The sequence below is a fragment of the Ictidomys tridecemlineatus genome, chromosome 2 (assembly GCF_052094955.1).
Source record: "Ictidomys tridecemlineatus isolate mIctTri1 chromosome 2, mIctTri1.hap1, whole genome shotgun sequence".
Taxonomy (NCBI): domain Eukaryota; kingdom Metazoa; phylum Chordata; class Mammalia; order Rodentia; family Sciuridae; genus Ictidomys; species Ictidomys tridecemlineatus.
This window is the reverse complement of record NC_135478.1, coordinates 138,570,108-138,594,614: the sequence shown is the minus strand read 5'-3', so window position 1 is coordinate 138,594,614 and position 24,507 is coordinate 138,570,108. Positions and strand designations below refer to the sequence as shown.

General features: G+C 37.8%; 1 protein-coding gene across 1 annotated transcript in view; it reads left to right on the top strand.

Moving 5' to 3' along the window:
• Positions 1-2,514: 2,514 nt before the first annotated feature.
• The window catches only part of Nme8 (NME/NM23 family member 8), a 64,887-nt gene continuing 42,894 nt past the window's right edge, over positions 2,515-24,507 (top strand). The window contains exons 1-9 of the mRNA XM_078027775.1: positions 2,515-2,547; positions 2,631-2,688; positions 2,887-2,993; positions 6,548-6,619; positions 11,718-11,834; positions 12,202-12,268; positions 13,327-13,400; positions 16,105-16,197; positions 17,439-17,683. Coding sequence (XP_077883901.1) covers positions 2,515-2,547; positions 2,631-2,688; positions 2,887-2,993; positions 6,548-6,619; positions 11,718-11,834; positions 12,202-12,268; positions 13,327-13,400; positions 16,105-16,197; positions 17,439-17,683 — 866 coding nt within the window. The remainder of the gene's footprint in view (positions 2,548-2,630; positions 2,689-2,886; positions 2,994-6,547; positions 6,620-11,717; positions 11,835-12,201; positions 12,269-13,326; positions 13,401-16,104; positions 16,198-17,438; positions 17,684-24,507) is intronic.

The following is a 24,507-nucleotide window of genomic DNA, read 5'->3' as shown; positions in this document are numbered from 1 at the left end:
TCTCTCCTCTATGTTGTTATTGTCAGATCTTTTGGTCATACTGACAAAAACTCTGACTAAAACAGCATTTATGTACCAGGAGCATGACACACCCAAATTCCACGGGAACAGAAGCTCCCGTCCTAGGGATTTTTCATCTTTATCCTTTATCATATCTAAGTGGTCCGGCACCCTAACATTGATGGAGCCAGGCAAAGGTACAGAACATAGATAGGTCTCCACAGTCCAATTGCAGGAACTCACACTAAACAATCCCTGCTATAGAGTAGCTCATAGTTCAAATTTACCAACATCCAAAGGGAAAGTAATAGCCATGAAGGAGAGTCTGCTGACACAGTAAATGCAAGGACTTGCATCCCAGGAATGAGAGAAAATAGAGCAAGTGGAATGACATGTTCATGTCAGTGTAAAGGGTAGAATTCATATGGCATGTTACTTCATAGAAAATGAAGGTCTATTGGTGATTGCCAGGGTCCAGGTACAGGAGAAATAGGGACCAGTGTTTTAATAAGTACAGTTTCAATCTGGGGAGATGAAAACATTATGGAGATTGTTAGCATGACAATACGAACATACTTAACACTAATAAACTGTACACTTAGAAATGGTTAAAATTGTTAATGTTTTGTTGTGTGTGTGTGTTTTAGCACAACTAAAACATGCTTTAACAGTTGCCTTAAAAATATTCTTGACAGGAGGATCTCAAGTTCAAAGCAGCCTCAGCAAAAGCGAGGTGTTAAGCAACTTGGTGAGACCCTGTCTCTAAATAAAATACAAAATAGGGCTACGGATGTGGCTCTGTGATCATGTGCCTCTCTGAGTTCAATTCCTGGTACCCCCCCCCCAAAAAAAAAAAAAAACTTGGTGCAAATTCTACAAATGACATAATGATTGAACTTTAAAATAACAACAACAAAAACATTCCTGTGCAAATTACAAAAACAAAGACTGACTTAGCTCCTTGGAACTAAATGCAAGGAGGACTTGACAGGATCCTGGACCAGCTAAGGGTATTGGTGGGAAAACTGCAAATTTGTATAAGATCTTTAGAGTAGTTAAGTGTGTACCAATTTATCTTGGTTTCCATGATGACTGTATTATGGTTAGGAAGTATGCTAACGTTAGGGGAAACAGAGGGAAGGGCACAGGTACCATTTTGCAACATATTTGAAAGTCTAAAACTCTAAAGTTAAAAAGGAAGAGGTACTGGAATCCATCTCCTAGGGGAGAGCAGAGTGGGAGCCGGGGGGTGGGGGCAGGATGGGGGAAGCACCACTATCAGGGTAGATGCAGTCAGGCTCCAGAGTCAGGCCAAGGCTGGAATTCAGAGTATCTTCTGTTCTGGTCTGAGGAGTATGTATTCTATTTACTGTAAAGCTTGGGTAGTTCGGAGAGCTTCAAAGCCAAGGTGAGATCATCCATCTGCATTTGGGAAGTATATACTAGAAGCCAGAATAGCTGAAGGAAGGAACCAACTGGTGGGTAGTGTTAGGAGGGCGCAGTTGAAGGAGGGGCGAGCTTTGTGAAAGTGCAAACATCCGTAGCCACAGAAAAGGTAGAAGAATTTAGGGGCCAGCTGTTCTTGGACAGCAACCCAGGCCTACGATGGGGTAGCAGTGGGGGAAGAGGCGGAGCCTCGAGACACTGCCCACGGGAGGGGCGGGCCTGACCTCGAGGGCGGAAACGTTGGCGCCCTTGGCAGTGGGGGTCTAAACCTGCATCCATGCCCATGTTCTTTAACTGGACCAGACTGGGAAGAAAACGCAGCAGGTAGCCTGGCTACCTTAAGAGCCTCGCTCTGCCCAGCATCCCAGGTACTTGGACTTTGTCTAGCTAGCTCTAAAAATGGTCACAGTACTCAGCAAGGGAGCTGATTTAAATACTTTCTTTTCTTTGATTATCCTGGTCTGTCTTAAAGGAGGATCCATTTTGTCAGAGCATCTAACACTTTTGTTCAGAAGTTTTCTTGTTTGTGGCCATTCCAAACCATCCTGATAATGTTGAATAGGGAATTTTTGCTCCATTGATTTAACACCCTTGAAATGTTATGCTGTGGATCAGAGAGCACTAGTGATTTTGCTCTAAAAATTAAATATCCTTGGAGTGGGAAGAGCTCGAGAAGGACCCATGAAAATGTTCATAGAAAACTCACATGCAAATAAAAACGTAGAAAATCTTCCATAATACTTCAAAACAAAGCAAAACAAAACCCTGTGAAAAATAATTTCAAGTAATCCATTACTGCTAACCTTCGTTCTTATTTTGTTTCAGGATTTGGGGAAGGATAAGATACTATGGCAGCTTTAAGCATGTCTCATAGAGTCCAGTCTGCAGTAGTCCATCTGTGAGATTAGCTCCTTTCTCTCAAAACAGGTGAGACTGTGTAATCTGATATCGGGTATAGGGAACATTGTATGTATGCTAAGATGCTGTTTGAATGTATAAAGAGCACAGTATTTAAATTTTCCCTTAATGTTTTGTATTTTTCTTCCTTTGCCATATGAAAGTAGATCAATGGCCAGCAAAAAGCGAGAAGTCCAGTTACAGGTGGGTAGGATGCGTCAGCAGCCCATTTCCCTGATGCCCTGATAGTCATTCAGAGACCTTTGACAGTGCCTTGCTTTTTGCAGACAGTCATCAATAGTCAAAGCCAGTGGGATGAGATGTTGCAGAACAAAGGCTTAACAGGTACAGGGCTACCTGGTTCTCTGGCCATCAGGGTTTGTCCCAGTGCACTTCATAGCAGTGTGCAGAGTCCCTTCTCCACTGAATTCTGCCATCTTTGCCCTGGTGGGGGATCCAGCATGGGGATATGCTAATTCTGGATTCTTTGACTCTGTTCTTTCATAACTCTTCTAGTAATTGATGTTTACCATCATCTTCTAGTAATTGATGTTTACCAAGCCTGGTGTGGACCTTGCAAAGCAGTGCAAGCTTTATTCAGGAAACTGAAAAATGAGCTCAACGAAGACGAACTTCTGCATTTTGTTGTTGTAAGGATTTCTTGTTCACTGAACTATTGTTCTCTTGTTATCGTGTTTTAAGTACCCTCTAATCGTTTAAGTGTAGTCTTAATTTAAAAACCTGTCCGTTTTTCAAAATAGACAATGTTTACTTTGCAGTTTTCCAATTTGGTTCTACCATGTCTGAAAATGAATGTGGTTTTTATCTGATTCTACATGCCATGACTGTAAACACTGGAAAAGTGCAACAATGGATACCTCATGTTTAGTGTGTGCCCTTAGAACAAGGCCTACAAAAGCTGTTTGTTGGGTATCATGGAATAGTATGATAATTGTCATTTTTTTCTTTCATTAAAACAATTTAAATTTATATTGGTGTTATTTTGCAGCAGTTTTTGGTTCACAGAAAAATTGGCAGAAAGTACACACTTCCCTTATTTCTACACACCCACAGCCTCCCCCACTATCAAAATCTGGTACCAGAGTGATACATTTATTACAATCAGCAAACCTACCTTAAAACAACATTATCTGCCAAAGTCCATGGTTTGCATTAGGGTTCCCTCTTGGTGTTGATTCATCTGTGGGACTTAGCAGATGGATCATGACAGGTGTCCATCATTACAGTATCATACAGAACAGCTTCACTGGTCTAACAGTACTCAGGCTCTAACTATTCAGTCCTCTTTTTCACCAAGTCCCTGGAAACCCCTGATTTCTCTTTTCCAGAATATCATATAGTTGCAATCATGCAGTTAGGAGGCCTTTTCAGATGGGCATTCTTCACTTTGTAATATGCAGTGAATCTTTTTCCATGTCTTCCTGATTTGATATCATTTCTTCCTAGTATTGGAAAACCTTCCATTGACTGGATATACTTTAGTTTATCTATTCACCTTCAGAAGAATGTCTTGGCTTTTTCCAAGTTTTGGCCTTTTTGAATTAAGTTGCTATAAACTTCATGTTTTTTTGTGTTGACATGTTTTTAACCTAATTTTGGTAAATCCCAAAGAGAGTGATTGCTGGACAATATGATAAAACTATATTTCCTTTTATAAGAAGCTACCAAACTGTCCTCCCAAGGGACTGAATTGTTTATATTCCTACCAACAATGAGCAGTGAGTCTTCCTGCTCCACATCCTCTCCAGCATTTGGTGATATCAGGGTTCCAGATTTAGGGCATTCTAATAAGTATGTGGTGATCTAGCTAGCTCTCTGTGTCTCTCTGTCTCTCTGTCTATCTATCTGTCTCTCATACTGGGATTAAACCCAGAGGTGCTTTGTCCACTGACTAAATTCTCAGCCCTTTTAATTTTTTTTTTTTTTTTTTTTGAGACAGAGTCTCACTAAGCTGTCAAAGCTTGCCTGGAACTTGAAATCCTCCTGTTTCAGCCTGCTGAATCCCTGGTATTATTGGCATATGACACCTTGCCTGGCTCCTTGTTGTTTTAACTCTCACTTCTCTGAAGACATGATTTGGAACATCTTTTCATATGCTTATTTGACACTTGCATATTCTTTTTTCTTAAAACAGGTATCTGATAATGTCTTTGGCTCATTTTTTTTCATCCATTTTTTTTTTGTTTTGTTTTCTTACTATTAACGTTTAAACTTCCTTTGTGCATTTCGATTAACAGTCCTTTGTCAAACATTTCTCTTGCAAATATTTTCTTATAGGCCTTGGCTTGTGTTTTCATTCTCTGGGCTTTGTGGGTTTTTTAAAAGGCAAGCTTTTTTAACAACCTGCTTCAATTCTCTTGCAAATATTTTCTTATAGGCCATGGCTTGTGTTTTCATTGTTTGGGCTTTGCGGGTTTTTTAAAAGGCAAGCTTTTTTAACAACCTACTTCACTCTTCACTCAAAAAATCAGGCCATGTTCTTTTAAAAACTAAGATGTGATTTGATTTAGATTTGAAATCTAAATCTAGATTTGACTCAAATCTAGATCTGATTCTTGGCAAAGAGGAGAAACAAAGTTCAGAGAGCAGAAAACATGTGATCCACCAGGGTGGGCATAAGTTAAGGTCAATATTGGAAGAATCCAGCATTTGGCAGATGGAATCACAGAGAACTGAGGAGTGGAAAATTCTTTTGGGCGCCTAACATTCCCATATCTTTATTATGTAATAAATATTCTGTGTTTTTCCCCCCTGTCTTTAAAATAAAAAACTCTTGGGCATCCTGGGGGTTGGAATGAAAGAAGTAGGAGTGTAAGTTCAAAGGCTACAAGTTGAGGGAAACTTCAGTGTCCAGGGGGAAATTTAGTCCAATGGGGAGAGGCTGACAACAGGCAGGTTCCCTGCTCCCCTGCCAGTCTATCTGGAAGCCCACCTGTTAAAAGTATCTGGAAAGAAACTTTGAGCATAGAAAAGTTAGGAATCTTTAGATAAGCAGGAAGCAGAATTTGATGCTGTGGCCAAAGAGGTTAGAGTCATTAAATTCCTGCTGTTTATAGAGTCTGAATAGGAACTGCACACTATGTGAAGGCTGAGGTGGTATGTGTGGAAGAACAGTTAGACCATTTAGGCTTCCATTTTAGCACAGATCAACATCTTCAGGAGAGGAATACTGATAGCAGAGATGATAGTAGAGACAGTGCTTCCTGGAGGCCTCAGGCTGTGTCCACCTAGTAGCACCTAGGAACACAGACTCCCTCAGCTCGCTCCATAGAAGTCAATATACCCATTAACATAGCTACCCATGTAAGTGTAGACCTTCTTAGAATAAAGTCCTTCACCAGGAATCTGATCATCTGGCACTCTGGTCTTGGATTTCCAGCTTCTAGAACTGTGAGAAATACTCGCTTGTTTTTAAGCCATTCAGTCCATGGCAGTTTGTTATAGCAGTCTGAAATGTCTAACATGCCCTCAGTGTGGTGGCTGGATCAGCAGGTGCTGTTAGTATGGAGGAAGACAGTTACTTAATATATAGTTGTACATAATCAGCTTAGGACAACTTGAAGTTTGCGAGAAAATTGCATACATAAAAATGAAAGACTTCACAATTTGCCTGCCAGTTCATTCAAGAAGCATTTGGTGAGCTCCCTGTGGTATGGCCTTGCGACTGATAGCAGGGGAGGGCTGAGATAACATTGTGGATATGGAATATGCTCTATCCACACAGAGGGCTTTCCTTACTCAGTGGGTGAGAGAGGACTGCATCCATAGTACACCATGGAAAAGGACAATAGGTGCCCAGCAGAGGGGAATCAAGTGCAGTGTGGAGTAAGAAGTGATTTGTAGCAGGAAGAGTAAGAGAGACCCGTTGGAGGAAGTAAACTTGAACTGGGTTGAAAATTAAGGATGGGTCCAGGCAAGGAGGAAGGAAAAGACCAAGAAATGAGTTTGACTGAAGTCTGGGTACCATAAAGGGGAACAGTGAGAGTGACGTTGATGACAAATGATGCAGGGCTTGAATTGCTAGTATATGCAATTCGATCCTTAATGCAACTATAACATACTCAGAAAATGTCACAGTAAACATAAAAATTGTAAGTATCTCTACATTGTTTTACCAGAGTGTAGCAAATGACTTGGATATAGTTTTTCATTATGTAAAACATTTACTTTTTTTTTTTTCCAGGCAGAAGCTGACAGCATTGTAACTTTGCATTCGTTTAAGGATAAATGTGAACCTGTTTTTCTCTTAAGTCTTGTGAGTATAACATTTATTTTCTCAATTTTCCAGTTTGCAGTGTAGGAGCAACAGGCGTAGTGAAATTGCCCTGGAAATATTTGCTGATGATAGTAATTGCACCATGTTTGCCTTATCTCTGCTTGTCTAGTAATACTTTTTATAATTTGACCTCTGGGAGCTGTAATGGATTGAAGAGCTTAGACAATGCCACACCGATCAGAGAAAAGAAAAACAAAATGATGTTAACCTTCACTAAATAAATCATCAGATTTGTATGATGAAATATTTACAGAAATGAAAACTAGAAATTACTCAGGTAACCTAGTAGGAGAAAATTGGCTATAAATATTCATGCGTACCCATCCTAGAAAGTATTGTATAATACTATTTTGTAACACATATTACTTTTATCTCTGTATTTACAAATACATAGAAAGGAGACAGGAGAAAATGTCATAGTAATTTTCTATATTTGGAGAGAGAATGAATATTTTTCCTTCTTTAATTTTTTTCTGCATTTTCCAAATATTCTGTGATGAACATACATCTTTTACCATCAGAAAAACATAATCACTATTTTATAAAAGTGGAATCTGTAGGTGCTAAGTTGTGTACCATTGCTATAGTCAAAGAACCCATATTGTTGTCTTCTAAAGGAGATGGATGGGACCTGGGATACTGTGGGATAGTTACTTTCCATATTAAAATAATTATTAAAAATAATTCTTGGATGTACTTTTTGATTCTTTTAAACAATGCTTTTGCAACTTTCTAGGAAGAGAATTACTAGGTTGATTGAATGAAAAAAAAATTGTAACTGAGCTATATCCCCAGACCCTTCTAAGTTGAATATGTAGGAGATGACTTAGATAACAAATCAATCACCTTTCCTGTAAAAGACTGTATTTCTGAAATATAGTCTTTGTTCTGAGTCATAGTATGCAGGCCCCTGGCCTAGATGTAGTTGAGGGACCTGCAAATAGAATGAGTGACTACACAAAGAAAGGGATGAACTTGGTGGATCCTGGTCACATGAGGACACTCTAGCAGCAGGTAGCAGTTAGAAGCCTGGTACCAAGCAAGAAAAACGGGGAAGATAGGTCCCAAGCAGAGTTTAGAGCTCTGGGGTGACCATCACTTGGCCATCTGAATCAGGTCTGATCAGTATACCCTATACCCTCTCCCGAAATAGATGGTCAGGCCATATTCTCTACTGCCTGTAATCAGTGCCCAAAGTGTAAGCACGTGTTCTCTCTCAGCCACATGTAGCTCACCCTCCCCACACTCATGCTTCTCCTGACCCAGGCCTCCAGTTCTCCTCCTGTGATAAAAATGGTTCCACTGCAGGGCATTTGGAATCGATTTCCGCAATTAGAAAACTTCCCAAGATCTTTGTCTCCAACCTTTTGTTTTCATTCCTTGAATTACCTTAAACTTAGCTCCTTCCTTAGGACATTTTACCTGCAGCTCACAGGCTGTCAAATCTAGTAGTGAAATGTTTCTGTTGCTTACACTCACTTCTTCAATTACTTTCTTTTCTTTCTTATTATGTTTAACTAATTCTCCTTTCTCTCCATCTGACTCCTTTCAGTTTCTGACCTTCCATCATTTTTTATTTTTGTTACCAGGGACTGAACCCACCGGTGCTTAACCCTTGAGCCACATCTCCAGCCCTTTATTTGTTTATTTATTTGTTTGTTTGTTTGTTTATTTATATTTTGAGACAGGGTCTTGCTAAGTTGCGTAGAGCCTCACTAAGGTGCTGAGGCTGGCTTTGAACTCACAATCTTTCTGCCTCAGCCTCCTGAGTAGCTGGGATTATAGGTGTGCACCTCTGCCCTGACTTTTTCCTACATTTTCATTGGTACATTATAGTTGTACTTATTGATGGGATTTGTTGCTGTATATTTCTAAATGCATGCAATATAATGATATAATTTGGCCAATATCACTCCACCTTTCTTCCTTCCTCCTACCCCTTGGTCCCTTTCCTTTACTGATCAACCTTTGATTTTTAGGAGATCCACCCCTGCCTTTCTTTTCCTTTTTCCTCTCCAGCTTCCACATATGAGAAAACATACATCTCTTAACCTTCTAAGTTTGACTTATTTCACTTAACATGATGGTCTCTCCTTACATCCATTTTCTTGCAGATGCCGTAATTTCATTTTTTTCTTTGGAACCTACTACTTTGCCAAATTTGTTTGTGAGCTCCAGCAGCCTTCTGGTGGAGTTTTTGGGTCTTCTGTAAATAGGATCATATCATCATCTGTGAACAGTAATAATTTGACTTCTTTCTTTCCTATTTTCATCCCTTTTATTTCCTTTTCTTGCCTAATTATTCTGGCTAGAATTTCTAGCACTATATTAAACAGGAGTAGTGAGAATGGACATTTTTGTCTTCTTCCAGATTCAAACAGTTTTTGCTGTTGATGGAAGACTTTGGCATGTGGCTCAAAGTTTTATTCTCAAACCCAAATCCTTTCAGATCCTGGTGACCTCAGTGTCTGCACTGGCAACCCAAGCTACACCCTGGCCTTTCCATTCTTGACCTCCTTTCTACCAATGGACATTCCTCCTGAAAGTTCATTTTCATGTACTCAATTCTGTATTTATTTCTCTGTCATCTTTATCACTCTTCTTCCACACCCATAGCCACTAATTAAAAAATCTCATTTTCCCAACAGAACTGTTGAAAGGTTTCTTTTAATGGGACATGGTAATTAGAGTTTCAGCTTGCCTTTAAGCATTTCTAAACTGGATCTTTCTCACTGACTTTTCAGTATGATTACATCTTTTCAGTTGAAGATAATAGCCCTTTTGGATGCCATGCCATACATTTTTCCACCTACCACTCATTTTATGCCGTACCTAAATTTCTCCAAAAATTTAAATATTTATATTTACTTTATATCTTCTGTCCCCATTAAATCCTCAGTTCATTCATTCTGACTTCTGTCTGGTTATTCCACCAAATGACTGCTGCTGATGGATCCAGTCACTGGCCTGTGGCTAAATAAAATGGGCACACTTAGGTGTTCCTCACTGTACCTCTCAAAAGTCTTTCCATGGTGATCATGCCCTCCTTTTTAATACAAGTACTTCTTTTTTAATTTATTTGTTTTAATTAGTTACACATGACAGTACAATGACCTTGACATATCATACATTTGAATCAGATGGGATATAATATCTCATTTTTCTGAGTGTACAGGTTGCAGAATCACATTGGTCATGCAGTCACATGTAATACACACAGTAATAATAATGTCTGTTTTGTTCTACTATCCTTCCTATCTCTCCAACACCTTCCTTCCCCTCCCATCACTTCTCTCTACTTAATCTAGGGTAACCCTATTATTTTTTTTCTCACATCTTCATACATGTATTTTGTATAACAATGAGGGTCTCCTTCCACCATCCATGCAATTCCCTTTCTCCCTCCCTTTCCTTCCCATCCCTCTTCCCTATGTAGAGGTTATCTTCTTCCCATGCTCTTCCTCTCTTCCCCATTTTGAGTCACCCCCCTAATATCAGAGAAGACATTCGGCATTTGTTTTTTTTTTTTGGGGGGGGATTGGCTAATTCACTCAGCATAATCTGCTTTAATGCCATCCATTTTCCTGCAAATGCCATAGGTACTTATTTTATTGGTGTGACTTGGTTTTTCTTTCACTTTCCTGGATGCTGTTCTCCTCCTTCTCTTTTGCAGGTTCACCCTTCCTTATTCAGCTATTAGATATTGATACTCATCTCAGAAAATTCCCTCTGTACACACTTGCAGTTATCATTATCTATCAATAACTCAAGTTTTCATCCTCAGATAAATGCTGTACTGTGAACTCTTGACTTGAGGGCCCAACCAGTGCCTTGGCATCTCTTCCTGGCTTTCTCAAAGTCATCTTACAATGAAATTATCTAACACCAGGTCTTCATGCCTGCAAATGTGTTCTTCTCCCAGGCTCTCCTCACTTGGAAAATGACATTATAATTCATAATTTATCAATTTTTAAAAGATTCTCTTTATATTCCACCCAATCCAAACTATACCTTGGACCTGTCCATTTCACTGATCAAGTCTCCCACACCCATTTACCTCTTTCCACTGTTTGCAACTCCACCACTCTGCCATAAGCTGAGCAATCTCTAGAGTAGTTCCTAAAATGTATACACACATCTTCTCTTGCTCTGCTTCTTCCCTTTCTCCATACAATGGATAACATAATCTTTACAAAAACCAATTCTACTTGTGGTCACAGTCTGCTTAAATACATGCTCCAGTAGTTTCCACCTGTATTTAGGATGAAAGCTGCAGCCTTCTGAGGCTCCAAAGCTCTTCATGTCTGGCTCCTTATAAGTGCTGGGCTTCACCTTTGGCAGTTCTTTCCTTCAGGCTTACACCCTTGCATCTGCTATTCCTTCTTCATATCATGCTATTCCTTCTTCTTTTTTACCTTGTTGTCTCTTACCTGTCATATTTTAAACCAAGAATCACTTCTTGAGATTGAGAGGTACTTTTCCAGATCCGCTTGACCCGGACATATTCTGGTAGGTGCTCTGAAGTGCTTTGCAGCCCTCAGTGGCACCCATCATGGTTGCTATTCCACATGTGTTTGTGGTTTTATGGGTTGCATTTGTTTTGTTTTGTTTTGCAATTAATTTATGAGGCCTCTTATTCCATGCCATCATGCCTGCTACCATGCCAGGAAATACATGTTTAGTATCTATGAGTTGAAAGACAGACAAAAGGGGAAATAACTTGGGAGGGTAATGTTGGGAGGCTTGTCCAGGATCTTTCATATTTAAAGCAAGGGTTCCCCAGGAGAGAGTGCAAGTGAGTTCTTCTATTGAGTGATGACACAGTGCAGGAGGGTACTGGCATGCCCTGGGTGGTGGAAGGACAGGCAAATTGGAGGCAGAACCCAAAGAGTTTGGTTTGTCAAATTAATAAAGCCTTCACATCATTGATATGTTACTCTAAAAACTGGCTGATTATGATCGCTGAAAGATTGATGAGGATGAAAGGCAGGGAGAGGTGACCTGGTTCAGATTATAAGTTAATTCTTGATGTATTCTGAAAATGAGAGTTTCTTCCATGTTTTCTTTTCCCTTATAGAATGGAAAAATCATTGCAAAAATTGAGGGTGCAAATGCACCTCTTATTAATAGAAAGGTAACTAACTTGATCAATGAAGAGAGGAAGATTGTAGCAGGGGAAATGGAACGCCCTGAGGTAACACTATGAATGAATGTCTAATTTAATTTTTAAAATGCATTACCTTTCTCTTGTTTTCCTAACTTCATGTGTTAGTTAACTGCCCATCACCACCTTTTAAAGGACAAGGGCTGGGGACCAAGCCCTGAACACATGGGCCTTTGGGAGTCACTATCCAAACTGTAGTGCTTTATAACTATCTAGGTGCCTAAATGTTACAGCCTTTCTGGGAAGCATTTGGGCAATGTGAATCAAGGCACCTTTTCACTCTACCTTTTTTTATTAGCAAAATATTTGTTAGAAACAACAACAAAAAATAATTTCTAAACACTCTTTCACCATCAGATTAAAAGAACTGTGTCTTACTTGCATTTCTCCTTCACAGTATAATGAAATTTTGCTCATGGATTTAGATTTAGAAGAGAATGAGGAAGCACCTGGCGATAATGTAGGTAAGTAAATTTACTTTAAGTAATGGGAAGGGTTTTCCATACCGGTGTGCTTATTTTGTAGCAACGATATTTGGTACTAACATCAATGTTACTCAGTAAGGGCAGATAAATAATGATGAATGCCTTGAAAGACTTAGTTGTCAAAAGGCACCCTCTTCTGTTTCCCTTGCCTCAAAGGTTCTGCAGGACAATTAGATTCTATCTCCTTTAACTAATGTGGACAGCAGTGTACTATTTCTTTTTTTTTTTTAATTGTTACTTTGAGACAGGGTTTCATTCAGTTTCTGAGATAGGGTCTCATTCAGTTTCTGAGGGCCTTGCTAAGTTGCTGAGACTAGCCTCAAACTTAGCAATCCTGGTCCTCCTGTCTCAGCCTTCCTAGTTGCTGGGATTACAGGTGTGTGTCACTACACCTGGCTCTATACTTCATCCTTCATCATCTCCCAAAAACTTGCAAAAATAACTTATTCCTTGATGACAATGCCTTGGTTTCTTTTGCATTTAATCATTCTATGCCTTCCCTGAATTCCATGCATGTGTGTGTGTTTGTGTGTGTATGTGTGTGTGTATTCATTCTCTGGAGGCAGCAAGAGCAAATTGCTACCCTCATTGAGTGGGTTTGCAGTAAAAGTCATAAGAATGCAGATAAATTCATGGGTGGTGATTCTGTCCACTTTCTGCTGCATAGTGCATAGTTGAATATTTACTCACTGGTGATACTGAACTAGATAGATTGTAGATGTGTTTTAAATACATGTGAATTACATTAAAACCACTAGATTCCACTCAATCGATTTTTGCCTCCTTCTTAAGAACTCTCATGAATGTTTTCCTTGCATGTAAAGATAAGATCTGTGCTTTGATTTCAAGTGCTCCTCAATAAGATATCAACTATCTTATTAGTTGAAGCACCATCAAAACTATTGATGGGAGTTGAAGTGCCAAAATAAGATGCAAAGCTATCAATGGTCAGAAATTCACAGGGCATTAGGAATTTGCATTTCTAATTGCCCGATTTGGTGCCAAGAAAATTAAATTCTATTTTTTTTCATTTCTAGAGGAACATTACTCTATTATTCTTATCAGACCTGATGCTGTGGTTAATAATAAAGCTTTGGAAATTAAAAAAAAAGTAAGTGCTATTTGGAAAAGTAAGTAGTATTTACCAACAACCATTTAAATTAATTACACAATAATAATATATTAATTGTCAATTTGGAGAGAAGCTTGTCATTTAGAATAAAACCCAATGAACTGCTTCCTGGTATTAGTTTCCTCTAAAGGCTTTGAGCATTCTGTCATAACAAAGTCTCCATTTAATCATGCATCCTCCTTTTAAAAAGGCTACTCTATTATTAAATTGTAAAAATTGTCTTTCTTATATTGGATTGTAACAAATACTCTTGTTATTTAATTATCAGCAATGCAGTTCTGTTATAAATTTACATTAATTTGCTTTATTCCTTGTATGTTGTTACCAATATATGATTCTTTTCAATAAACAATAACTTAAGAAGTGATTAATGTTTTGTTTTAGAGCCAAAATAAATCTTTCATAAAATATATAAATAGCTGGACACAGTGACACATACCTATAATCCCAGGAGCTTGGGAGGCTGAGGCAGGATTGCAAGTTAAGACTTAGCCTCAGCATCTTAGTGAGGCACTAAAGAACTCATTGAGACCTTGTCTCAAAAAGTATAAAAAAGGGCTGGGGATGTGGCTCAGTGGTTAAGCACCCCTAGTTTAATCCCTGGTCCTCATTAATGACAATGCCTTGGTTTCCTTTGCATTTAATCATTCTATGCCTTCCTTGAATTCCATGCATATATAAAAAATATATATGTATATATAAAATATATGTACACATATTAATATGCAAATATAATTATGCAAATAATTATATTAATATATAATATCATATAATGTAATAATATATATAAATGTATATCCATATGTTATATGTGTGTATGTATATGTGTATATATATGAAAATTATACTATAATTCTGAGGTCAGCAAACTGTTTCTATAATGGATCAAATAGTAACTATTTTCATTTTGGGCTGCATAATGTCTCCAGTAACAGCAATAAATAATATGTAAGTGAATGGGTATGGCTATGTTGTAAACTATATTTACAAAAAAGGGCAATGGGCTATATTTTGACAGCAGCCTGTGGTTTCCTGAGCCCTGAATAAGGACATGGTGTCAAGACAACAAAATCATATTGCAATTTGAAGGAAAGTTGCATGTGCAATAGAAGAGGTCACATGGGGAGTTATGTAAGGTGGGATTGGACATTTCTTGATGAACTTCCTATCATGCAGGTGACAGGACATATACTATTTGTTCCATTTTTATATCAATTTAATTAATAGCACTCTCTAAGGTGAGCACTTTTTCTCCAGATTTTGGTATGTATGTGGGGGACTGGAGTGACACCTAACTACCCTATTCCTTTATACATTAGCTGTTCTTCATCAAGTGTTTCAATGTCTCACATCAATGGTTTACTGTTCCTTATGTTTTAATAGCCACCATTGTGAAGATTTCCAAAACTGCCTGGTTCTTTCAGTTAAGGCAGTCTTATTAGTCATTATTATATCTGAAATTTTTGTTTTTGGCATGATGAACTTATTTCCAGAGATGTAATAAATGTTTGCTAAAAACCCCTCCTCTCTTCAGTACAGTGAAAGCTATGTAACAGAACAGAAAAAAAAAAATGTAAGGAATATTGTGAATAAAAGCAAATGAACATGCAACAGTTTAAAACTATAGTAAGGGACATTTTATCAAGCCTAAATGTTGCTTGGATTCAATTTTCTGTTGTCAGTTACTATGTGACTTGACAAAACATTATTTCAGTTTTTAAATGGGGGTCAACGAAGAGGGGGTCATTAAGATGTAAGTAATGTTCTACAGTGTCAAGGAAGATAATGGAACTAGTAGAATTTTTATGTCCCTAACTGAAGCAGGATGCACCTGGTCCTGGATATTCCCAAATAAAATTGAGGTGACATTATTGGTAACAATTAATGCAATTTTATTTGATCACATAGGACTCATTGGGCTTGTCATATTTGCCTCAAAGTTTTTCTTTGTTACATTTTATCACATGTGAATGACAATGAAAACAGAATTTTGCCATCAAATAAAATTTTTACTCAAACAAGTAAAACATGGTAATTCTTAATTCCTAATATCATAGATATTTTTTTTTTTACCAAAGAGTATGTTGTCTAAAAACAGATTAGGAGTTATGACCTTCAAAAATTAAGATATAAAGTTCAAACAACTTTTAATATGCTTAAGAAGTGCTTGTAAGTATGTTTTTATGAGTGATCCAGAAAGCTGCAATGTTGTCACTTGAAATTAAGTCTTTTTTTTTTTTTTCCATTTTGAGGCAGTTCTCTTTCTCCCCTCCCCCATTTTCGTACTAGAGATTGAACTCAGGGGTACTTAACCACTGAGCAACATCCCCAGCATCCTTCCCCTTTTTTAAATTTATTAAGAGACATAGTCTTGCTAAATTGCTTAGAACCTCACTAAATTGATGAGGCTGGCTTTGAACTATGATCCTTTGAGCCAGTTTCATTTTAATGGAAATATTTTGCAGCCCTGGTTCAGGCTTTGAAAACTTAGATATCTAGGAGGCAAAAAAGAACCTTCTCACATATTTCAGAGCCACTTCAAACCTAGAGCCCTAGGGATATTGCTAAGGTCTTTACATGAAATGCATTAAAATCTGGGTGCTTCAAACCCAGGAAGTAAATGTCCTTAACTTGATTTACCTTTAATCTGCATCATGCCTTGTTCTGCTCTATTTCATTGAAGATTATCAAGGAGGGATATGTCATAGAAGTAGAGGAAGCAATGATGCTCACTGAAGGACAAGTGAGGGACTTCTACGGTCAAATAGAAGACAAGGTAAGAAATAAAAAAAAAAAGCCACTGTGTATTTAAATACATTCAAATACAGTGATTCCTATGAACTTCATTACAGAAAAGCAAATGGGTAGGTCTAGTCAACTAAGCTGCAGGTGTCCTTGGTAGTGTCCATATCTTGGTCAGGCCAAAGACAGTGGGGAAATCTCTCCAAAGATAGAAATAGTTATACTCCGGCAAAGCAGAATGATCTGGTTGTTTCCTTGGAATGAATATCTCTTTTTTATTATGTCCTCTAGATGTGTACCTCCAGTGAAGTCTCTCCTTAACTTCAGCTCCACAGGAATGGTTTTAAACCATTCTTTACCTAAAGTTCTTTCTTGCAGGTTGTGTTCATTTAAATTATCTTTTGCCTAGACAAATATGATGAAAACAGTGCCGGAAAATATTGGAAAGTGCACTGACTTAAAAGTCAGGAGACCTATCTTCTAGAAACCCACTGTCCAATATGGTGGATGCTAGACAACTGTGGTCATTTGAATTTAAATTTATTAAAAGTAAATAATGTTAAAAATTCAGAGACTCAGTTGCACTAATCACATGTCAAGTGCTCAGTAGCCACATGCAGCTACTCTGTTGGAGAGTGCAGAAGAACATGTTCCTCGTCACAGAAAGTTCCATCTGATATCAACTTGCAGAACTAGCTGCAATTTGAAGAACCACCCCTCCTGGCTCCACATGTATAAAGATTTATAAAATGAAAGGGTTGAAGCAGCTGTATCAGTAGCAACTGTGAACTGTTGAGTAAATTCAATTCATGAATTTCACCAGCAGGCTACTGAATCAAATCCAATGGGATTGAGTCCCAGAATGCTGTGCTTTAATAATCCCTGCACATGACATAGAAACATCCTAAAGTTTGAAAATAATTGTTAGACTGCCTTTATAGTCAATTCCTGCTAGCTGTGGGATTTTATCCTTCAAAAATGTCTTTATATTTTTAATCCCAAGAACTCGGGAGGCTGAGGCAGGAGAATGGAAAGTTTGAGATGAACCTGGGAAATTTAATGAGACCCTATCTCAAAACAAAATATAGCTTAGTGGAAAGTACCTCTGGGCTTAATTTCCTGTGTTGGAAAAAAAAAAGTCATTGCAAACAGGAGGTTTAATTCCCATGCTCAGTGATCATGAAGGAGAAGATTCCACTGGTCTTTATGTCTGTCATTTTACTCTACCTATTTCAGGAGGCTGAATTATTTTATTTTTATCATTTTATTTTGTAGCCTGACTTTGAAGATTTTGTGTCTTTAATGACAACTGGATTAAGCTATGTGCTAGTTGTATCTCCAGGAAATGAAAAACCAGATTCCCTAGAAGAAGCTCAGCTGGATATAGAATCTAACGAACCACCTGAAGATCTACCTGAGGCTGAAGTTAATGACACATTAACCACAATGAAGAAGCTACCTGAGGCTGAAGAAGTTAATGACACATTGGACACATTGGCCACAATGAAGAAGCAGGACAGGTAGCAAAGACAATTAAATTATCATTTATTTTTGTCATTAAATAATAGAAGTGTAATGTCCAAAATCTCAAAACTTAAGGGCAAATGTTTTTATTTTGAAGCCACAGGCTTTCTTCCAGTCAGCCTAAAATGTTTAATGTTTACACCAAGAACATTAGAAAAGGAAGAATTATTCCAGCTTGTTTTTCTAAACCTGGGAAACATCAGCCTGACATCATGGCCAGCCTGACGTCATGTATAATCCCTCCCAACCCGGTATTCTCTCCATCTCTCCACATTTTGCTTCTACCTTCCCTGAGCCCTGAAGACATCAGGCATGATGTTTTATTTAAGGCTGGTTATAAATTGCTGACAACAAAATGGTTGTACATTTTTGTCAGTGAATTTAAAAATTTTTGAAAGTGAATATAAAAGGTTTTCAGAATACTGGTTTGATATGCTGTATGTGTACCTTTTGCTCTTGTGAAGACTCAAGAGAATCTAGCATTTAACAGTTGTGAAAGCTATGCCTAAAAGAAAGTGGGGTGAACAGGAATGTATATAGAGTATCTGATTCTTGAAGCTTCATGGGGTGTGTCTCCCTGCTGCTCAGCAGCCCACTTAATTGCATTTTCTGCTCGAGAATCTCCAGAACTTTCCTTGTTGTCTTAATAATGATCTGTGGTGGCTTTTCTTGAGTAGCTACATTGGCTGGTTCCCACCAACGAGATAGGGGACAATTCTAATATCATTACTTCTAAGTTTTTAGCAGGATAGAGGAGCTGATAAGATAAATCAACAGCTGACAAAGGACTTTGTAAATGGTAGTGGTTATTTTCTGGTTTTTTTTTTTTTCAGGGTAAATAAGGGAAGATTTTGGTTGGGAATAATAGGCTTAAAAATATACCGAATTTTATACCAGAATTTTTGAGCCATTCAAAAACTAGCATCTTGAAAGACGCTCCATGCACTTGGTACAAGTCCATATTCCATTGGTACTCTTCCCCTGTAATAAGTTTCAATTACATCAAACTTGGAGAAACAATTGTCTCCAATTGTTCAATCCCCACATAATAGCCCAAAGTCAGCATTTTAATTGGCAGGATGGGAGTCGAATGAGGTTTGTATAACCTTGCTTCAGAAAAGTCTGCAGTATTTTCTTACTAAACTTAGGGATCCTATTTGCATGTGGCCTGTGTTTACCTTGAGCAATCGCCACAAGTAGGGAGCATGGGATGGTGTGGAGCATGCTTGTCTTGTACTTATTCTGGTTTCCATAGCTTGTTCTGGAGGAAGGGCCTAATAGGTGCTGTCACTTCCTTCTTATACCATTTTTTTTAAAGCAATACTTGAGCCCAGGAGCACTTTACCACTGAACTATATCACCAGCCCTTTTTATTTTTTATGGTGAGTCAGACTCTTGATAAGTTGCTGAGGAGGCCTGCAACTTGCTATCCCCCAGCCTCAGCCCTCCTGAGTCAAAGGAATTACAGATGTGGCCACTTTGCCAAGCTCCTATCTGACATCTTTTAGTAGACCCAGAACCTTAAAGATTAAGGACAAATACTTCTCATGAGTAATTTGCACATTTGTTCACTTTTATTTTTTACTGCTCTTTTCCCCATCTAAGAGCCTCCTCATGCTCCTCTTTGAATAGTGGGGATGCAGGGGGAGGCAGAAGGGAAGTTAAAAGCAGCACAATCAGACTGGGAATGATTGATGATCCCTTCCATGAATATGAGCTATGTCCAGGACAGCCAGGGCAGCAGAGGCCAAGGGCTATGCCAGGTTGGTTATTCCTGCATAGACAAACACAGCTTGTGACACCATATGTTATGGGAAAACATCCTCCATGCCAATGATGTAGTGCCTGCTATAATGGCTGGCTGAAAGGGGAGGGAGGGAGAACGGGAAGCACACAGCATGGGCACCCACATTTCAGATTCCCACTGGAGGGCTTTTTACACATGATTTACACTACCTATGTACATGTCTGTCTCCTTAATCTGCCGTTTATTAAGAAGTCAGAGGACAATGTCATTTACTTGTTTTCCAGTCTTCCTATAAATGAGGAAGAATGTGGTTCTGTTAGTCACACTTTCCGGAGTCACACAAGTAGTTACTGGCAGAGTCTTCATGCATCACTCATTTATCTGATATTTATTAACATCCTACTATATGTTATGTCCTGGAGGTAAAAAATGGAGAATAATTAGATGACCCCTGAGGTCCCTTTCAGCTTTAAATCTTTAAATCGAATGTGACATTTCCTATCTACGATAATATGAAGATGTTCCTTGATGTACTGTCCAGTTATATCCCAATAAACTCATAATTTGAAAGTATCATAAATAGAAATGCACTTAACACACCTAAGATACCCATGGTCACAGGATAAGCCATGCAGCCCACTGTAGAGGATCAGTATTTCCTGGTGATCTTAGAGCTCACTGCTGCTGCTCAGCTTCAAGAGCGATCCTACTGCGTATTGCTGGCTGGGAAAAGATCACAATTCAAAATGAAAAATGTTGTTTCTATGAAATGTACATCAATTTCTGTCATAAAGTCAGAAAAAATCATAAGTTGAATCATCCTTTGTCAGGAACCAACTCAATTATATTTTTTTGTCCATAGAAGGTGTCTCTTCTATTCTTGGTGAGTTCTCTATTTGTTCTTATACATGTTATAGCTATAGAGAGCTTGATTTTTTTTATTTAGTGAAATTCTCATTTTAATTAAAGGTAATAGACACCTTTCCTAAAGCAATCTCTAACATGTTTCTGGGATGAGGACATTTCACATTCTGTATCGTGACTCTCCACTCCCGTTGCCACAACTTTCTTGAGTCTCTGGAATCAAATGGAATTGCACTAATGAGCAGCTGGCTGCTGGTGAGGCCTGGAATTCTGCTTAGGCCCTCAACTAGAGACAAAGTGAGGACGGGGTGGTGGTCTCCACTGAGGGCTTAGGCAGTGCCTGAGCTAAGACTCAGGAAGCAGGAACCTGGAGACAGCATCAGGCCTTGAGAAAAATAAACAGACTCAAGGAAGGGTGATAGTGGACTTCACAGGCTCTTCCTGAGCCCCGAAAGGACACATGATGGAGCTGTTAGAATTATTGAATTCCCTGCCCTTGAAATCCAAGGGGACTCTCTTCTCTAATTGTTCTTACAGGAGCATGACAGCCTTCTGGCTTCTATAGCACAAGCTTGTGGCCTAGAGACTCCTTTGCTGTAAATCCTCCACCACTCTAACACACCACAAACCAGACCTATGTCCCAGTGATCCAATCAAGAAAAATGACAGCAACCTACAGAAGCCCAGCAGCCAGAGAAAGGAAGAGCTACATACAACTCATACCTGAAACTCAGGGAAAGGACCTACTAGAGGCAGAAAAGTCATAAAAATATATATAATAATAATAATAGTGCTTGAGATCTAAGTACTACATATACATTAAAAAACTTCACATTTGAATGATAAAAATCATGATATGAACTATAAATTCAGTGGAGAATCAGAAGGTGTGATAGTTATCTGAGACTTGAATTCATGACGTGGGAATCAGATACAAGAAATAGCTCAAATTACAAAGAGAAAGAAGAAATACTAAACTGAAAACATGAGAAGAATATCCTGAGGAACCAATATGCTAATAAGATAAATTTTATGCAGAGAAGAAAGAGCAGATGAACACACTGTAATTCAACAAATAATAGAAAAAAACATGCCCTACAATGAATAAACACAAATACAGGAATAACATGGGAAGAAACTGTGCACACTATTTTGAGACAGAAAAAAGCACCCAGTAGTATATTTTATGTTTATAATCGGGAGCAGGTCATTTTCTTCACAATCCCCTCCTATGTATGACAAAAATATTTTTAACTACTAATTATTGAATAAGTCATCAGCAATGCTAGAACATAAACATAGACATTAAAAGGTCTTTTTATGGAATATGTATAGATGAGCATATAAATAAAAAATAAAAATCAATATTACAGTGTCTAAAGTGAAAAAAAGTGATGGATTAATGCTGCTTAGATTTATTTAATGGTGTTTTTAAAATAAAAAATTATATCTACCACAGGAATGAGTTTTTATTTTTAAAAAGCATCACATCAGTTTTTGAAGACATGTTAATGATATTATCAATATTGAACTTTGTCTGTAGTCATATTTAATATAAAGAGATATGTAAAAGTCCCACTTTGGAATAATTCCAGAAATGGAAATACAGCCCACAGGTTTGTTACTGAGGTTGATATTTCCATGTGAAATACAATGTACAAGATTTTGTTTTTTTCAGTGCTGCCTTCTAACCCAGGGCCTCATGCATGAGATAACTACCGAGTTATAACTCCTGGCCCCATTAGAGGGCATGTTTTTAATTAAAAGATAGTCATAAAAAAGTGCAAACTTGAAGGGTAAATATATATTGTTAAAATTCAACACAAACTATAGGAATTGAGGATACAGATAAAGAAAAGATTTTTCTTTTGTTAGGAGTATTTTATCACTAACATGGTTAGAATTAAGGTGCATGGTGTGATAAAAGAAGCCTGGCTTTTAGCCTGTTTTATTATTGGCTTGCATTTTCCCTTGGACTTTCAGAGGCTTTCTTCCACCAATTCCACACTTGGCAGCACCTGAGAAGAAGCTACTTATAAGGGAGAAATATCTGACTGACATGGAACCTGTCATCAGAATACTAAGAAAAAGACTACAATCTCTTCATTCAACAAGTTGCCTGTACAGCAAAGTTACATACTGCTCTCATGGAAGATATTTGGAGACTTAGTCAAACAAAAACTATAGGGAAAAAGAAGCAAAACAGTTGTTAGTAAACCCTGGAATCTATATGCACACACACTGAATATGCGCATTGCATGATTCTCAATTATATAAGTGCTAATAAGGGACTCTTGAGGTAGATGTGTGCTGACAGATTCTAAATTATCTCAACAAAACCTAGAAAGTTGCTGGGTGTGTGTGGCCAGATGGTTCAAAGGTCTCAGAGGGTAGAGGAAGGAGGAGATAAAGAAGGCAGCTGAGCATGTTGTAAGGGCATGTTGCAGAAATGGGCATGAATGGAGTGTGAAAGGTGGGAAATGGTGTGCCAGAGGCAAGACATATTCAGAATGTATGTATCTGCTGTTGGGAACAGGAAAAAGATGGCTGGCATTAGTGCTTTGGATAACTACAGAACTTTCATGTTAACAAGGGAAAGACTTGAATAGCAGAATGAGTAGCAACTTGATCAGACCAGCAAAATAAGGGAAAGAAAAACAAACTAATATTAAAAATAAACAGTGCATATAAAGTAATATGGAAGGAGTGAAGTCCAGACTAGAGCTATTATACTAAATATGAAAAGGTTAATTCTTCCATTTAGTACAGAGATAACCAGGCTAAGGTAAATAGACAAGAGATAAATTATAAACCACCCTGATAATAATACAGATAAGAATCATCAGTGGGTATTAAGCAATTGTAAAAACCTATATGCATAGTTTCATATATTATCCTCATAGATTATTTATTAATTAAAAGAGAAAATTGTTGCTTCAGGGGTTGGTGGGACCATATTAACCATGCAAATATCACCAACGATGGTAAAAACTAACATCATGTAATACCTATTGTGATGCACAAGGAAGGTCACAGGATCACTTGGATTGTACCCCTGCCAGATACTCATAACCTGAATATAATTGCAAACTACTGGGTCATCCTATAGTTTGAAGCCATACAAAAGGAAGGTCAGGCCTGGACTCTTCAAAATGTCAATACCATGAAACAAAAAAGGCTGAGGCATTGTTCAAGATTAAAGGAGAAGAAGGATAGCTACATACAATGCATGATTCTGGAGTAGAAAAACCATTATTATCGTTAAGGCAGTAAGTTGGGGAATTAATGAAACTTGAATATGGACTGTTTGTGAGATAATGGATTTATATCAGTGATAAATTCCCTGAAGTATTTGGTTAGAGAACCTGCAGCTTGCTCTCAAAGGCTCTGCAAACCTCACAGTCACAACCAGTCCCTGGACTGCAGATACACACAGCTGGCTGGGATGGGGAAAGGAAAGAGAGAACAGATGTGGCAAAGGTTAACAGTTGGTGAATAAGACACTGAGTATAAATGCAAGTTCATTGTTCTATACTTGCAACTTTTTGGTCAATTTGAATTTTTTCAAAATTAAAAATATAAACAACCTCACTCGTCTATCTATATTCTATTTAGAAGAAACATACAAAAGAAAATGAACATAAAAGGATGTAAAAAATAGCTAGGAATAATTTTAAAGTTGATTATTAAAAGTGCTTCAACTTGTTCTAAAAAAACTAACATGATGGAGAAGACAAAATTGGTGAAGATATAGTAACCAAAACAATTTAGCTCAGCCAACATAACTACTAAGTATATAACAAAAAAAGTAGCAGAAAAGTAAGGAGAACTTGATAAAAAACACCTGCTAGTAGCTGGAAAGAGGTAGTGACAGAGAAGAACAAATAACACACATTCTACAAGCAATATACAATAGAGGATCTTTAGTATATGGAATGTGAAATAGAATAACCTTACCTACCTCAAATAAATTTTCTCTGTTCACAAAGAAAATTTTAAGAAAAAAATTATTTTTAATTTCTACCATACATTCTAGCTGATCATAACCTATTGAAATTGGAAATAAACAATGAAAAAATGATCAAAAATGTCTATGTGAAAGTATAAATCTTGTTTCTAAATAACCCTTGTTTTGGGGCTGGGGTTGTGGTTCAGTGGTAGAGTGCTCGCCTAGCATGCAGAGGATGATCCTCAGCAACACATAAATGT